Source organism: Phyllobates terribilis, unplaced genomic scaffold (assembly GCF_046119375.1).
Source record: "Phyllobates terribilis strain yellow unplaced genomic scaffold, ASM4611937v1 Scaffold_8__6_contigs__length_399053987, whole genome shotgun sequence".
Classification (NCBI taxonomy): domain Eukaryota; kingdom Metazoa; phylum Chordata; class Amphibia; order Anura; family Dendrobatidae; genus Phyllobates; species Phyllobates terribilis.
This window is the reverse complement of record NW_027362768.1, coordinates 175,748,744-175,767,402: the sequence shown is the minus strand read 5'-3', so window position 1 is coordinate 175,767,402 and position 18,659 is coordinate 175,748,744. Positions and strand designations below refer to the sequence as shown.

At 43.3% G+C, this 18,659-nt stretch overlaps 1 protein-coding gene across 1 annotated transcript in view; it reads right to left on the bottom strand.

The window, feature by feature from the left end:
- EFCAB7 (EF-hand calcium binding domain 7) overlaps nucleotides 1-18,659 on the bottom strand; it is a 46,737-nt gene that overhangs the window by 23,021 nt on the left and 5,057 nt on the right. The window contains exons 3-6 of the mRNA XM_073643812.1: nucleotides 15,795-16,006; nucleotides 15,390-15,476; nucleotides 14,401-14,578; nucleotides 8,401-8,516 (exon numbers count right to left, since the gene is read on the bottom strand). Of these exons, the coding sequence (XP_073499913.1) occupies nucleotides 8,401-8,516; nucleotides 14,401-14,578; nucleotides 15,390-15,476; nucleotides 15,795-16,006 (593 nt within the window). The remainder of the gene's footprint in view (nucleotides 1-8,400; nucleotides 8,517-14,400; nucleotides 14,579-15,389; nucleotides 15,477-15,794; nucleotides 16,007-18,659) is intronic.

The following is an 18,659-nucleotide window of genomic DNA, read 5'->3' as shown; positions in this document are numbered from 1 at the left end:
TACAATTTTCATAGTCATGAAAATACAGAAAAATCTTTAAATGAGAAGGTGTGTCCAAACTTTTGGTCTGTACTGTATATATATAAATATATATATATATATATATATATATATATATATATACAGGTGCTTCTTACTAAATTAGAATATCATCAAAAAGTTAATTTATTTCAGTTCTTCAATACAAAAAGTGAAACTCCTATATTATATAGAGTCATTACAGAGTGATCTATTTCATGTGTTTATTTCTGTTAATGTTGATGATTATGGCTTACAGCCAATGAAAACACAAAAGTCATTATCTCAGTAAATTAGAATACTTTATAACAACAGCTTGAAAAATGTTTTTAAAATCCGAAATGTTATCCTACTGAAATGTCTGTTGAGTGTCTGCCCTCAATACTTGGTCGGGCTCCTTTTGCATCAATTACTGCATCAATGCGGCAATGTGGCATGGAGGCGATCAGCCTGTGGCCCTGCTGAGGGGTTATGGAGCCCAGGTTTCTTTGATAGCAGCCTTCAGCTCATCTGCATTGTTGGGTCTGGTGTCCCTCATCTTCCTCTTGACAATACCCCATAGATTCTCTATAATAGATTCTCTATGGGGTTAAGGTCAGGCGAGTTTGCTGCCAATCAAGCACAGTGATACTGTTGTGTGTAAACCAGATATTGGTACTTTTGGCAGTGTGGACAGGGGCCAAGTCCTGCTGGAGAATGACATTTCCCTCTCCAAAAAGCTTGTCGGCAGAGGGAAGCATGAAGTGCTGTAAAATGTCCTGGTAGACGGCTGTGCTGACTTTGGTCTTGATAAAACACAGTGGACCTCCACCAGCAGATGACATGGCCCCCAAACCATCACTGATTGTGGAAACTTCACACTAGACCTCCAGCAGCTTGGATTGTGGCCTCTCCACTCTTCCTCCAGACTCTGGGACCTTGTGGAGTGTGTCAATGACTCCCTTCTGGACATCTGTCTAGTCAGCAGTCTTCCCCATGATTGTGGAGCCTACTGAAACAGACTAAGGGACCTTTTTAAACTCTTAGGAAGCCTTTGCAGGTGTTTTTTGTTAATTATTCTAATTTACTGAGATAATGACTTTTGTGTTTTCATTGGCTGTAAGCCATAATCATCAACATTAACAGAAATAAACACGTGAAATAGATCACTCTGATTGTAATGACTCTATATAATACATGATTTTCAATTTTTGTACTGAAGAACTGAAATATATTAACTTTTTGATGATATTCTAATGTTGTGAGACACACCTGTGTGTGTGTGTGTGTGTATATATATATATATATATATATATATATATATACACACACACACACATGGATGGAAAAATGAAAAAGTTACAGTTTGTAGAAAGAGGAGACGCAATCCAATTTTTTTTCTGAAATTTTAAGCCCCTTCCTGTTCAGGCGCTTTTCTGTTTTTGCGCTTTTATTTATTTTGTTATCTTTCCGTACAGCCGTACGAGGGCTTGGACGAATTGTGCTTTTGAATGAAACCATCCATTTTATCTTGTGATCTACTGGAAAGTGGGAAAAAAAAATTCAAGTGCAGCAAAATTGTGAGGGAAAACAAACAAGCGCAATTCCGCAATTGTTGTTTTTACGCCATTGATTTTGCGCCGAGGATTCTCCAGGACAGTTTAATTTCGGCGATACCAAACAGTTTTTTTTCTTTTCAATTTATGAAGGGGAGAAAAAAATAAAAGCGCAGAGAGGAAAACTGTCCGAGGCGGAAAAGGGGATAAAAATGGAAATATTTCTATAAACATAAGGCCTTACTGATTCCAATGGCCACTGTGAGGCTTTTCTCAAAGATTCCAAGTGGCTACAGAGGAGATAATTGCAAATTGTGAATACGGGGGGCTGCTAGAGACCCCTCTGATGAGCTGTTCATTCGTGGAGGTGTCTTATATTGGGCAGTATATTTTATCCTCGTGTACTCGGTGAATAAATGGCGCATTATTACGTCTGTAATGGCAGAAATAAGACGTTTAGCGGGCGCTCCTTCCTTTCGGTGAGTGGCGTCTACCTGGACTCATCGCTCAGCCGGCCAGGAAATAGCCGCCCATTGAAACGTAATGTAAGTGTCAGGCCGGATACGATTTACAGGTGGTCGGGGGAGAAAACAGCACCAGGAGTTGTTATTGGAAATGAGAACACGCCCCGGGAGAGCCGTGACTGCCGCATTTTCGGCCTGCGTCCTACAATCATTTTATGTGCGCTGGACGCCTCCCTGGGGGCCCGTAAAGTGCGGCCGGGGCAATTTTCCCTTTATGGCTTCTAGATTTTTCTTTTTTTGCAGGAAAAATAAAAAAAATAAAATAAAATAGAGACTCTAGTAAAGTCTGAAAGAAGTAAAGGAGCGCTGATCAATAATAACGCTCTGCAAATATTGACTCTGGGAAGGGAGTTTGATGTGTCCCCCACAGGAGAGGCCGAGCCCATGATTTATCAATGTGACGAAAAGTGGCCTCCTAAATGAAAATCAATGAAGGTTTAGAGGCAGGGTGCCTCGCACCTCTACGTGGCCTCTCTGAACGTGTCAATTAACCCTTTCACTTGTGCCAAGGGAGCTGCCTGCACCGCCCACTTATTTCACAGGTGCACACAAGGAGGGTGCGCTGCCATCTCTGCTCCGGTCTCGTACTGCCTGTGGCATGGTGACATCTCAGGGATTGGGTCTTAAAAGGCTCCATACACTTTTACAAAGAATTTTTTATTATTGTTCAATTGATTCCTATATTACTAGCAGAGATACACAGAGCTCCCATACAGTCTATATCACTGGGAGAAATAAACAGACCTCACATCCAGCCTATATTACTGAGACAGACTCACAGACCTCACATCCAGCCTATATTACTGGGAGAGACACACAGACCTCACATCCAGCCTATATTACTGGGAGAGACTCACAGACCTCACATCCAGCCTATATTACTGGGAGAGACACACAGACCTGACATCCAGCCTATATTACTGGGAGAGAGACATAGACCTCACATACAGCTTATATTACTGGGAGAGAGACATAGACCTCAAATCCAGCCTATATTACTGGGAGAGACACACAGACCTCACATCCAGCCTATATTACTGGGAGAGACACACAGACCTCACATCCAGCCTATATTACTGGAAGAGACAAACAGACCTCACATCCAGCCTATATTACTGGGGGAGACACACAAACCTCACACCCAGCCTATATTACCGGGAGAGACACACAGACCTCACATCCAACCTATATTACTGGGGGAGACACACAGACCTCACACCCAGCCTATATTACTGGCAGAGATACACAGAGCTCACATCCAGCCTATATTACTGGGAGAGACACACAGAGCTCACATCCAGCCTATATTACTGGGAAAGACACACAGACCTCACATCCAGCCTATATTACTGACAAAGATACACAGAGCTCACATCCAGCCTATATTACTGGGAGAAATACATAGACCTCACATCCAGCCTATATTAATGGGAGAGACACACAGCGCTCACATCCAGCCTATATTACTGGGAGAGACACACAGACCTCACATCCAGCCAATATTGCTGGGAGAGACACACATAGCTCACATCCAGCCTATATTGCTGGGAGAGACACACAGACCTCACATCCAGCCTATATTACTGGGAGAGACACACAGACCTCACATCCAGCCTATATTACTGGCAGAGATACACAGAGCTTACATCCAGCCTATATTACTGGGAGAGACACACAGACCTCACACGCAGCCTATATTACTGTGAGAAAAACACAGCGCTCCCATCCAGCCTATATTACTGCAAGAGACACATAGACATCACATCCAGCCTATATTACTGGGGGATACACACAAACCTCACACCCAGTCTATATTACTGGGGGAGACACACAGACCTCACACCCAGCCTATATTACTGGGAGAGACACACAGAGCTCACATTCAGCCTATATTACTGGGAGAGACACACAGAGCTCACATTCAGCCAATATTACTGGGGTAGACACACAAACCTCACATCCAGCCTATATTACTGGGGGAGACACACAAACCTCACATCCAGCCTATATTACTGGCAGAGATACACAGAGCTCACATCCAGTCTATATTACTGGGAGAGACACACAGAGCTCACATCCAGCCTATATTACTGGGAGAGACACACAGACCTCACATCCGGCCTATATTACTGGGAGAGACACACAGAGCTCACATCCAGTCTATATTACTGGGAAAGAAACACAGAGCTCACATCCAGCCTATATTACTGGGAGAGATACACAGACCTGACATCCAACCTATATTACTGGGAGAGATACACAGACCTCACATCCAGCCTATATTACTGGGAGAGAAAAAAAGACCTCACATCTAGCCTATATTACTGGGAGAGATACACAGACCTCACATCCAGCCTATATTACTGGGAGAGATACACAGACCTCACATCCAGCCTATATTACTGGGAGAGATGCACAGACCTCACATCCAGCCTATATTACTGGGAGAAATACACAGACCTCACATCCAGCCTATATTACTGGGAGAGAGACACAGAGCTCACATCTAGCCTATATTACTGGGAGAAATACACAGACCTCACATCCAGCCTATATTACTTGGAGAGACACACAGACCTCACATCCAGCCTATATTACCGGGAGAGACACACAGACCTCACATCCAGCCTATATTACTGGAAGAGACACACAGAGCGCACATCCAGCCTATATTACTGGGAGAGGCACACAGCTCACATCCAGCCTATATTACTTGGTGAGACACACAGAGCTCACATCCAGCCTATATTACTGGGGGGAGACACACAAACCTCTCACCCAGCCTATATTACTGGGAGAGATACACAAACCTCACATCCAGTCTATATTACTGGGAGTGGCACAGACCTCACATCCAGCTTATATTACTGGGAGAAATACACAGACCTCACATCCAGCCTATATTACTGGGAGAGACACACAGACCTCACATCCAGCCTATATTACCGGGAGAGGCACGCAGATTTCACATCCAGCCTATATTACTGGGAGAGACACACAGACCTCACATCCAGCCAATATTACTGGGAGAGACACACAGAGAGCACATCCAGCCTATATTACTTGGAGAGACACACAGAGCTCACATCCAGCCTATATTACTGGGGGAGACACACATACCTCACACCCAGCCTATATTACTCGGAGAGATACACAGACCTCACATCCAGTCTATATTACTGGGAGTGGCACAGACCTCACATCCAGCCTATATTACTGGGAGAGACACACAGACCTCACATCTAGCCTATATTACTGGGAGAGGCACACAGACCTCACATCCAGTCTATATTACTGGGAGAAATACACAGAGCTCACATCCAGTCTATATTACTGGGGAGAGACACACAGACCTCACATCCAGCCTATATTACTAGGAGAGGCACACAGACCTTACATCAATCCTATATAACTAGGAGAGGCACACAGACCTCACATCCAGCCTATATTACTGGGAGAGGCATACAGATCTTACATCAATCCTATATAACTAGGAGAGGCACACAGACCTCACATCCAGTCAGTGTCTGTAATACTGAGCAGCATGTGAAATAAGTTGCGGATGGATTTTTGTAGCAGACTTCACACTTGGTAATACATGGGGTAAATATGCAGCAAAATCTGAATAATAATATCTAACACATGCTGATTCCAGGTGAAATCCTAAAGGGATTTAAAGCCATGTTCAGATGTGAAGCTGTAGAATTGCAGTGCAAGATCTGCATCAAATGAAGGGACGCTATATGTGGATTGGGGGGGTAAAAAAAAGCATCCTGAGAAAATCTTCAACATGTCTATTATGTTTTAAATGTCATAAATTTGCAAAATGGAGTTTACCCCTTCAATATAACATCCTTTGTAAACCCGCAGCATAACCCGTACGCACCACGCAGAATTGAGGATTTGCAGCTATGGCTGTGTCAAAATATCCTGCCATGTGCGGACTTACCCCTAGGGGACCATGATTTAAAGAGACCCCCAAACCCTCAGCCATCTAGACCCAGCTATCAGCTGTACTGTGACCATATAAACAGGCTTCTAGTAATGCACACATTGGCCCCGGGGCTCGATATGGCGGTATTACACTCCATGTTTTAAAGATTAGCTTGTTGTGGGATTTAAAGGAAAGGCAGCAACCGGGAAGTCATGTCATACACAATAATTACATCCCTCGTTATTGCCCCCTGTTAATCCTCTGATCTTACAGCAAGCTACCGTGATAATGTGTGATACAGTGGGTACGGAAAGTATTCAGACCCCTTTACATTTTTCACTCTTTGTTTCATTGCAGCCATTTGGTAAATTCTAAAAATTTCATTTTTTTTCTCATTAAAGTACACTCTGCACCCCATCTTGACTGAAAAAAACAGAAATGTAGAAATTTTAGCAAATTTATTAAAAAAGAAAAACTGAAATATCACATGGTCATAAGTATTCAGACCCTTTGCTCAGACACTCATATTTAAGTCACATGCTGTCCATTTCCTTGTGATCCTCCTTGAGATGGTTCTACTCCTTCATTGGAGTTCAGCTGTGTTTAATTAAACTGATAGGACTTGATTTGGAAAGGCACACACCTGTCTATATCAGCGCTCACAGCTAACAGTGCATGTCAGACCAAATGAGAATCATGAGCTCAAAGGAACTGCCCAAGGAGCTCAGAGACAGAATTGTGGCAAGGCACAGATCTGGCCAAGGTTATAAAATAATTTCTGCATTACTCAAGGTTCCTAAGAGCACAGTGGCCTCCATAATCCTTAAATGGAAGAAGTTTGGGACCACCAGAAGTCTTTCTAGACCTGGCCATCCAGCCAAACTGAGCAATCGTGGGAGAAGAGCCTTGGTGAGAGAGGTAAAGAAGAGCCCCAAGATCACTGCGGCTGAGCTCCAGAGATGCAGTAGGAAGATGGGAGAAAGTTCCACAAAGTCAACTATCACTGCAGCCCTCCACCAGTCGGGCCTTTATGGCAGAGTGGCCCGACGGAAGCCTCTCCTCAGTGCAAGACATATGAAAGCCCACCTAGAGTTTGCTCAAAAACACATGAAGGACTCCCAGACTATGAGAAATAAGATTCTCTGGTCTGATGAGACGAAGATAGAACTTTTTGGTGATAATTCTAATCGGTATGTGTGGAGAAAACCAGGCACTGCTCATCACCTGCCCAATACAATCCCAACAGTGAAACATGGTGGTGGCAGCATCATGCTATGGGGGTGTTTTTCAGCTGCAGGGACAGGACGACTGGTTGTAATTGAAGGAAAAATGAATGCGGCCAAGTACAGAGATATCCTGGATGAAAACCTCTTCCAGAGTGCTCTGGACCCCAGACTTGGCTGAAGGTTCACCTTCCAACAAGACAATGACCCTAAGCACACCGCTAAAATAACAAAGGAGAGGCTTCAGAACAACTCTGTGACCATTCTTGACTGGTCCAGCCAGAGCCCTGACCTAAACCCAATTGAGCATCTCTGGAGAGACCTGAAAATGGCTGTCCACCAACGTTCACCATCCAACCTGACGGAACTGGAGAGGATCTGCAAGGAAGAATGACAGAGGATCCCCAAATCCAGGTGTGAAAAACTTGTTGCATCATTCCCAAGAAGACTCATGGCTGTACTAGCTCAAAAGGGGCTTCTACTCTATACTGAGGAAAGGGTCTGAATACTTATGACCATGTGATAGTTCAGTTTTTCTTTTTTAATAAATTTGCAAAAATTTCTACATTTCTGTTTTTTTCAGTGAAGATGGGGTGCAGAGTGTACTTTAATGAGAAAAACAATGAACTTTATAGAATTTACCAAATGGCTGCAATGAAACAAAGAGTGAAAAATATAAATGGGTCTGAATACTTTCCCTACCCACTGTATGTCAGCGGGTAACTAATAGGAGGGGGTTCAGATGCAATCCTCCGAAATGGAAAACCTCTTTCAGCCATTGCACTGTATGTCCGTTAGAAAATGGGAGCAGAGCATTTTGCACGTAGTGGTGCCATACACAGGCGAGTGCGGTGCAGGGCTTTCTTCAGCAGAATAAATGGTCGCTGCTCTGTTCCCATCGTGCAATTCAGAGCCGCATTCTCAGGATCTGTGGGGTCCCATAGTTTGGATCCCAGTGATGCACAAGTTATCACCTATTGATAACCCGAGATCCTCCATTCTGGCTACTAGTGTATACGGACAGGACTTACCTTCATGGACAACACCTTTAAGAGAAAGAAACATGGCAGCTTAGCGCCCCCTAGTAGCCATATGATATAGTATATTGCAGGTGATGTTCGGCGATTGCAGCCTAATATCGCGGTCCCTAGTGGTGCATTCATTACCTGCAGATCACTGGGCTCCGCTTGTCTGGAAACCCTGAGAGGTCCCATAGTGATCACAGTGGACGCGGTCCCTTTGAAGTTTCGGGCTGATGAAGGGCGAGACGATTTATTTTCCACTGAAATAATATAAATTATTTATTTTATTATTACTACAGACGATAAATTGAACACTATTATTTACAGTGCTGCTCACCATTATTGGCAGCCCTTCATTGTTTTCATACATTGTACAATATTTTCAGAAATAAATGGAAATGTACCAAAGTTATATCCCCAGGATTTTTTAATTAATGGTCCAAAGTAATACAACAATAAAACATTGTTTTTCAACTTCCATGTTGCAATTTCAAAGAAGAAACAGAATAACCATCATGTGCAGCAATAAAGCCACCCCTAATTAATACTTGGTTGCCCCCCTAATTAATACTTGGTTGCCCACCCTATGGCATTGCTGACATCCTCCACACGTTTCTTGGAGCCATCTATAAGCTTCTTGCTCTTCTCAGCTGGATTTTTCTCCCACTCTTCCTTTGCAGTTTGTTCGAGCTCTTGAATGTTTCCAGGTTCTTTTTCCCAATGGCAGATTTCAGCTCACCCCAAAGATTTTCATTGGGATTGAGGTCAGGACTCATTGATGGCCATTTTAAAACCGTCCATGTTTTCTTTTTCAACCATTCCGGTGTACTTTTGGATGTGTGCTTTGGGTCATTGTCCTGCTGGAGGACCCATGATCTTCCACTCAATCCAAGTTTTCTTACACTGGGTAGGACATCTCGCCCTAAAATCTCTTGATAATTCTCTGATTTCATGATTCCTGTGATACGTTCAAGGCCTCCAGTACCAAAAGCAGCAAAGCAACCCCACAGCATTATGGATCCTCCACCATGCTTAACCCCTTTACCCCCCGAGGGTGGTTTGCACGTTAATGACCAGGCCATGTTTTACAATTCTGACCACTGTCACTGAAACGCTTCAACGGATCCCACTGATTCTCAGACTGTTTTTTCGTGACATATTGTACTTCATGATTGTGGTAAAATTTCTTCGATACAACTTACGTTTATTTGTGAAAAAAATCGAAAATTTGGTGAAAATTTCACAATTTTCAAACTTTGAATTTTCATGGCCTTAAATCAGAGAGATGTGTCACACAAAAGAGTTAATAAATAACATTTCCCACATGTCTTCTTTACATCAGCACAATTTTGGAACCAACATTTTTTTTTGTTATGGAGCTATAAGGGTTAAAAGTTGACCAGCGATTTCTAATTTTTCCACCAAAATTTACAAAACTATTTTTTTAGGGACCACATCACATTTCAAGTGACTTTGAGGGGCCTTTATGACAGAAAATACCCAAAAGTGACACCATTCTAAAAACTGCACCCCTCAAGGTGCTCAAAACTACATTCAAGAAGTTTATTAACCCTTCAGGTGCTTCACAGGAATTTTTGGAATGTGGAAGAAAAAAAATTAACATTTAACTTTTTTCACAAAAATGTTACTTTAGACCCCATTTTTTTTTTTATTTTTGCAGGGGTAACAGGACAAAATGCCCAAAAAATTTGTTGTGCAATTCCTCCTGAGCACACCGATACTACATATGTGGGAGAAAACTACTGTTTGGGTGCACAGCAGGGCTCGGAAGGGAAGGAGCGCCATTTGACTTTTTGTATGTAAAATTTGTCTGAATAATTAGCAGACGCCATGTTGCGTTTGGGGAGCCCCTGATGTGCCTAAACAGTGGAAACCCCCCACAAGTTACACCATTTTGGAAACTAGACCCCCCAATGAACTTATCTAGATGTGTGGTGAGCACCCTGAACCCCCAGGTGCTTCACAGAAGTTTATAACATTGAGCCGTAAAAATAAAATTTTCACATTTTTCCCACAAAAATGTTTTTCAGCCCCCAATTTTGCATTTTCATAAGGGTAACAGAAGAAATTACCTCATACCATTTGTTGTGCAATTTCTCCTGAGTAAGCAGATTCCCCATATGTGAGGGAAAACCACTGTTTGGGCGCACGTCAGGGTTCGGAAGGGATGGAGAACCATTGGACTTTTTGAATGTAAAATTTGCCTGAATAATTAGCGGACGCCATGCTGCGTTTGAAGAGACCCTGATGCACCTAAACAGTGAAAACCCCCCACAAGTGACACCATTTTGGAAACTAGACCCCTCAGGGAACTTATCTAGATGTGTAGTGAGCACTTTGAACCCCAAGGTGCTTCACAGAAGTTTGTAACAAGGAGCCGTAAAAATAAAAAAATCCAACTTTTTCCACAAAAATGATGTTTTAGTCCCAAATTTTTTATTTTCACAAGGGTAAGAGGAGAAAATGGACCCCAAAACTTTTGTGCAATTCCTCCTGAGTACGCCGATACCCCATATGTGGGGAAAATACACTATTTGGGCACACGGCAGGGTTCCGAAGGGAAGGAGAACTGTGTGACTTTTTGAATGCAAAATTGGCTGGAATTGAGAGCGGACGCCATGTTGCGTTTGGAGAGCCCCTGATGTGCTTAAATAGTGGAAACCCTCCCACAAGTGACCCCATTTTGGAAACTAGACTCCTCAAGGATTTTATCAAGGGGTATAGTGAACATTTTGAACCCAGAGGTACGACACAGAATCTGATAACATTAGGTCATCATATTGAATAAGTTGTCATTGGTCTTGAGCGCAAGTGCTCACTACATGAGTTTGCATCGGGTACTCAAGTATGCACCATGTACTGCGTGTGCTCGAGTGACATGCTCGAGTCCCCGCCCGCATGTTTCACGGTTGTTAGGCACCCAAAAAAAACATTCGGGGATCGCACGTGCATGGCAGGCAATCTCCGCAAGGTTTTTTTGGCCGCAAAGCATATGGGGCGGAGACTCGAGCACCCGCAATACTCAGTGCATACCCAAGCACCCGATGCAAACTCAAGTAGCGAGCAATTGCGCTCAACACTAGTCGCCATATCGTCATAATTTTTTTTCTTTGCTTTTGAAAAGATCCCAACCCTAACCCTAGGACAACCCTATCCCTAACCCTAGCACAACCCTAACCCTAGCACAACCCTAACCCTAGCACAACCCTAACCTTAGCACAACCCTAACCCTAGCACAACCCTAACCTTAGCACAACCCTATCCGTAACCCTAGCACAACCCTATCCCTAACCCTAGTACAACCCTAAACGTAGCACAACCCTATCCCTAACCTTAGCACAACCCTAACCCTAGCACAACCCTATCCCTAACCCTAGTACAACCCTAACCTTAGAGTTTATTTTTTATGCCTTTCCTCGTGCGGTATAAGTGATTAGATGACTTTATTCTTCAGGTCGGTGCGATTACAGCGATGCCAGATTGATATTGGGTTTTCATGACTGACAGCTGTCACACACTAAAAGACGCTTTTTTTGCAAAGACTAGTTTTTGCATCGTCATATTTTGAGAGCTATAATTTTTCCATATTTCGGCCGACAGAGTCATGTGACGGCTTGTTGTTTTGCGAGACGAGTTGACTTTCTTTTGGTGCCATTTTCAGGCTCGTGACATTTTTTGATCGATTTCTATTCCGATTTTTGGGAAGCAGAATAAACAAAAACCAACAATTCAGGAGTTGCTATTTTGCTTTTTTTTATGCTGTTCCGCGTGTGTTAAGATTGATAAGACAGCTTCGGGTCAGTATATTTACAGCGGTACCACATTTATATCGTTTTTCTATATTTTGCCGCTTTTACACAATAAAAGCTATTTTATAGAAAACTATTTTTTTTTGCATCGCTTTATTCTAAGAGCTATAGCTTTTTTATTTTTTGGCTGAAGGAGCTGTATGGCGGCTTGTTTTTTGCGGGACAAGATAACATTTTCAGCGGTACCATTTTTATTTACATTCGTCTTTTTGATCGCGTTTTATTCCATTTTTTGTTTGGCGGTATGATGATAAAGCATCGTTTTTTGCTTTGTTTTTTTTTTTACCGTGTTCACTAAAGGGGTTAACTAGTGGGACAGTTCTATAGGTCAGGTCGTTCTGGACACGGCGATACCAAATATGTGTACTTTTATTGTTTTGTTTTTTTCAGAATAATATTAATTTATGGGTACAGTATATTTTTTTTGGGGGGGGGGATTATTTTTTTCATTTTTTTTTTAAATATTTTTACAAAAAAATGTTTTCACTTTCTGACACTTTTTTAACTTTTACACTTTGTCCCACTTTGGGACTTTCATTTTTTTTAACCCAGATCGCCTGTATAGCATAGTAATGCTGCAGCAGCATCTCTATGCTATGCAGGCTGCAGCCCTGCGCACACAAGTTAGTTAGACCGCGCACTGAGCACGATCTACCTAACTTCCTGCTGTCTGGTGACCCGGATGTCGTCATGACGACATCAGGTCACTATGACAACCACCGGGACCTGGCAGAGACAGCGCAGGACCCCAGAGAGGTGGTAAGTATCGGCGCTTACCTCCCCTTTCTCCCGTAATGCTGCGATTGACTTAGATCGCAGCATTTTGGGGGTTAATGTGCTGGCAGCGGTGCGGGATCACATTCTGTGTAATAGCACGTCCCTGGTCCAATAGGTCCAGGGCACAAGGACGTACTATTACCACATATGTCAGAAAGGGGTTAACTGTTGGGAAGGTGTTATTTTCCTTATAAGCTTCATTGCGCCGTCTGTAAACTGTTGCTTTGCAGCCAAAAAGCTCTATTTTTGTTTCATCTGTCCACAGAACATTTTCCCAGGATTGTGGTTTGTCAAGGTAGTCTTTGGCAAAGATCAGTCGTTCCTTTTTAAGTCTTTTCTTCATCAATGGTTTCTTCCTTGGCCTTCGCCCATAAAGCTCTGCTTGGTTTAGTGTGCGGCGTATGGTACTTGTTGAAACCATGACCCCAGACTGTTCCAAGTTTGCCGTCAGGTCTTTGGATGTTTGATGTGGTGTTTTCTCCATCATTCTCACCAACCTTCGAAGATATCTCTTGGTAATTTTCCTCTTCCCCCCACGTCCAGGGAGGTTCTTGACAGGTCCATGCTTGGCAAACTTCTTAATATAATTGCGCACTGTTGAAACTGGGATAAAAAGGTCTTTGGAGACGGCCTTATACCCTTTGGAAGTCTTGTGTTTGCTAATAATAGCAGTTCTGGTGTCATCGGGCAGCTCCTTTGTCTTCGCCATTGTGACAAAGGAACAGGGCCTACCATGTGGCTTTTTAAAACACTGAAATCATCTTTCATTGGCTAATTCATGTCACATGGACACCGACAATTAATCACAGGAGAATCTCTTTTGTGATTTACCACAGACGAGTCAAAATGTGTTTCCATACTAAATTAATGTAAAGGTGCCAATACCAGTGACACAGCAGCTTTAGGTTTTTCTATTTTTCCCTCCATTGATTTTGGTTTTAAATTATTATTTATCATTTGCTCTTTTATATTTAACACAAGTCTCTATACAAAAATACTGTTTCACTTGATTCATTTTTTTTAGGAGATATTCCACATTATGTACTTAAACTTTATGGGTGCCAATAACGATGAGCAGAACTGTATAGGCAGAGCCATAGCCAACACTCAGACTGCTACTGTTTCACCCCCATGCTTTACACTACAGCTCCACTTATTTAGAACAGCTGCACCTGGTGGTCTCCAAAGAAATGTAGAAAGGACAATCAATGTCCAATACGCTTCAGTAAAGGCTCCTATGCACATTAGATGAAAGTCAGCCGCCCGTCTGATGTGTGGGGGGCTCCCGACTCTATACGACAGATAATGGACAGCTGGAGATAAGACCCTGCCGGAGGAGTCAATCACATGAACGCTCGGCCGATGTACGGCGGAGTCAGGAGAGTGGATGTCCAGCTTATGGGAGGACCCCAAATATCGGCTCTAAAGCTTCCCACCTAAAGTAAGACCACCAGTAAGTATCCGCGGTGTGACCTCCGAGCGGAGTACCAGGCAGGCGTGTATATAATGCGCGTTGCTTATATAATTCTGCCCTCACCTTTCCGTGGAGTTGTGTCGCCGTCACTAAATCTCTGGTTACGAGGAGACGCAGATCTTTCAGGAGACGTTTCGATTTGGCTCCCAAATTGCTGCCGCTTGGCCCGGCTGTTCGCTTCCATTTTCTCGACTGACACTTTGGCACATTGGTCACAGGTGCTGAAGAACTTGTTACAGAACTGCGGGAGAAAAGCGGAAATGTCGCTATAAAACGTGAAGATACATGACGCTCCAAAAAATGACTGCCCTTATTGATCGAGCCACCGTCTATAGTCAGCTGAGCCCTGATCGGAGGGACCCGGCGGATAATAGCCCAATGTGGACACAACTGAAATCATCATCTTTCCTCCATCTCACCTAACTCCATGCTCTCTGCAACACCGGAAGTCCGCTGCCTCGGCGTGACCCTCGACTCTGCCCTGTCCACCGCACATCCAAGGGCAGAGCGATCGTATCAACCGCTGCTCTGTCCCCAAACAGTCTGTATCAGTCTCGTGTGAAAGGGTTGTGAATGACCTCTGATCGACTTGTATATGGCTGATCGGCGCTCACATATAAGAAATCTGAGCGTCTACGTGCGCCGTAAGCCAAGGAAGGGAGGACGAGTAAGAAAAAATGTCCGACACGTCCAGCAGGATGCGCCAAACTTATCAAATAGCGTCCATCTGATAAAACTGGCCCCATAGTCTTAAAACGTATCAGATTTGGGTAGTGTTGTCCTCTCCATCTATGCACATAACTAAGGACCGGTCAATCAAGAAGATTAGTCAGAAACCCTCACTGGACACTTTTCCTGAGCTACTTTATCTCCACAGCTTTATAAAGCACTGAAGCACTTTTGTGGAGCAGTCAGGAAGCCCGCGCCGCCATCTTTTACTGCCCGTGATTATGGCAGCATGAACTGGCTGACAGGTTCCCATTACTTAGGTAATTAGCTACATAATCTGATATGCTGTGATATGAAACGGCTCCTGTGTCTCTATGACTTACCTTGTTATAGTCCAATCGCCCGCCGCTGTTTACATCTGCCAAACGGAGAACGGAGCTCACCTCCTCCGGAGACATCTTCTCTCCCCTCTGGGGGCAAGAATAAGGGTTTTACATCTTACCAAATAAGATAGATGGATGGATAGATAATAGATAGATAGATAGATAATATAGATAGATAATATAGATAGATAGATAATATAGATAGATAGAGAGATAGATAGATAGATAGAGAGATAGATAGAGAGATAATATAGATAGATAGATAGATAGATAGATAGATAGATAGATAGAGAGATAGATAGAGAGATAATATAGACAGATAATAGATATAGATAGATGATAGATAGATAATAGAGAGATATAGATAAAAATAGATAATAGTTAGTTCTGGATTTGGTGCCGTACTGTGGTGAAGATCTTGGTGAAATCATCATGTAGGATGTACCCCTTGTTGGCGGGGTCCAGCTTTCGGAAAGCTTTCAGGAGTTCGGCTTTTGCAGCAGGTTTCTCTCTTTTCGCGATGGCACAGAAGTCGTCATAGTTCATCTCCTTGGTCTTGGCGCTCCAGTATCGGCCGAGGCTTCTGCTAGACGGGTTTCGTCCGGCCCGCTGGAGAACTACAAAGAGGGAGAAAAACCTGCGATTCTGTCACCTGAAAGGACCGGGCCGGCGCACGACACGTAGGTATCAATTATGAATCAGCGTTCGTTTTTTGGAAATCTGATGAGTAATAACCAACATGCTGTAGATTTCACAGTCGGTGACTCATTCGCTATTCGGGCGCCGGTCACTGCGATTCCTCACGGCTGCGATCTTCCGAACACCGAAAGTTTGGATGCAGCACAATCTCCCAGGGGAATTCATGGAAATGACATGTTACAAAATGTGATCATCTATTCCTAGGAGTCGTGGGGGGAAATTTTGCTTTCCGAGGGTCCAATCCCTGTGGACCTTCCCTGGTAAAATCTGCAGCAAGAATAGTGATTTTAAGCAGCAGATTTTACCCTCCGCAATGCAAAGGGCAGGTCGATTTACACTGCGGATTTTACAAACCTGCAGAGGAGGTGAGTGGTGCGGATGACGCCGTGTCTGCTCACACCTGCTGATCGTGCACGCGTCCTTGCAGGTGAGTGCAGCTGCAGTGTCATCAGCACCGCTCACTTCTCAATGCGACACAAGACAACCCCTTTAAGGGTCCGTTTCATGCAACAGAATTTCCGGACAGAAAATCCAGAGTCTCAGTGTTTTCCAAATTTGGCGTCAGCGCCCCCTAGCTGCTAACATCAGATGGTTTTTGGCGCAGCGGCAGCTCTCACACTTGGGAATACCCATGTTAAGGTCACGGCTCCTTGAGATGAATCCGATCACGTGTCGTCCCCCCCCCCCCAATCACCCACCCTCCGGCGCGCGGTAACATTATAGCCTGTGAATTAGACGGCAGGAAAATTATTTTCATTCCTGCTCATTTATCTCCTGGGAACATGTTCCCCCGATCCTGGGACAGTTAACCCCTTAAAGCCCCAAATCTGGGCACGTTGTGTTCCTTGCCCTCCTCCCTCCGGGGAAAGTGGGGGGGGGGGGGGTTTAATCATCATTTAATGACGGGAAATATTTGGTATTCTGCCGGCCTGTTCCCTGCGACCTTGACACCGCCGCTCATATAATAATAATTGGTCAATTGCTTAAGTGGCTCGTGGAAAGAGATGAAAGACATAACAAGCCGAAAGGAGCTAACATTTGTTCTCGCCGCTACTATTTTTGACGCTGGATTATGAGAAACCTGCCATTAGCTGCGAGGGGGAAAAAAAAATCTTTTGCCATAATGTTGAAAGCCTTCATTAGGCTAAGCACATCTGCTGAATGTGACCGCCTGTTAAACTAGCCGTGGCGTAATTAGGATATCACGACTGAAGAGATCCGAGGTGTCATCAGGATTTATCTCTCTATCAGCGCCGCAGAACGCCCGAGATTAACCCCCGCACCGCCGACTCCTGTTTGCTGCTGCGCGCTCCTGCAGGCGCCACGGAGAAAACAAGTCGCATTTCCCATGAAAAAGCCGCCATTGTGGCTGCTGGGTCCGTTTTTTTTATTTTTTATTATTATTTTATGCATTTTTTTTTCCAGCTGAAATCAAGAATCCGGTCATATTTCTAATCAGCATGAAACTTTTTTTTTTTTTTACGTACAAATCTTCACCTTTCGTCCACCTTCACACTGTACAAAAACTACAACGCAGATTCCTATCTAAAAGAATAGGGGCGGTTCTCAAACATTTTTTTGATACGTTTTGGAAGCAAAAACGCGTCGAAGTTTGATTGAAAATCGAGCTTTGTTGTGCAACGTTAAGCCTCATTCACACGTTTTTCTCGGAGAGGATTCGCTCCTATAATAGTGCCGCTCACGTGTCCGTGATTTTTCGCACGGACTTGTCCAATTTTGATCAAAATGGTCAATGCAAGTCTATGGGTCCTGGAAAGAACTGCACTCGGATGTCATCTGTGCGCCATCCGTTTTTCATGAACTGATAGGAAAAGATAGAGAAACTTTTTTTTTTATTATTTGTTTTTCATCCGAGAAAAACTGATGAAACTTTGACCAAACTCTGATAAAGAAAGAAAAGACACTGATGAAACTCAGAAAGATTTTTTTCGTATGAGAAAATCATTGACATTTAATGTGCATTAAAAAAATGCAGTTAGAAACGTCAGAGTTTTTGGAACATAACATACATTTCTCACATCTATATATATATTTTAAAAAAAAAAACCTCCTCCCATCAAAGTTTTTATCCCCTTAATATACTGCAATTATCATATTATACAGCACTGTGTACTTACAATTGATCATTTTGCCCTTCTACCCGCTAATTCTTCTCTTTTCTCTGCTCTATGTAGAAACAGGAAGTCTCTTGTCCCTGCAGAAATCATTCCCCTCTTCAACTCCTGACCCAGCTGCTCCCTCTTTCCCTTTACCATTGACTTTGGCAGTGACTTATGACTCATACAGGGAAAATTGACCTCCTGTTTCTACATAGAGCTTTGAAGGATTCAGCTAGGCAGTTTCTAATCATGTGATGTCATAGACCTAATGGAAAAGAGAAGAATTATCTGGGTAGAAAGGCAAAATGATCAATTGTAAGTACACAGAGATGTATAATATGATGACTGCAATATATTAAGAGGATAAAAACTTTCAAGGGAGAAGCAGGAGGAGGAGAAGGAGGAGTGCTTCTTTAATTTGCTTTTTTCCTCTATGTTTCCTGGCGTTTTA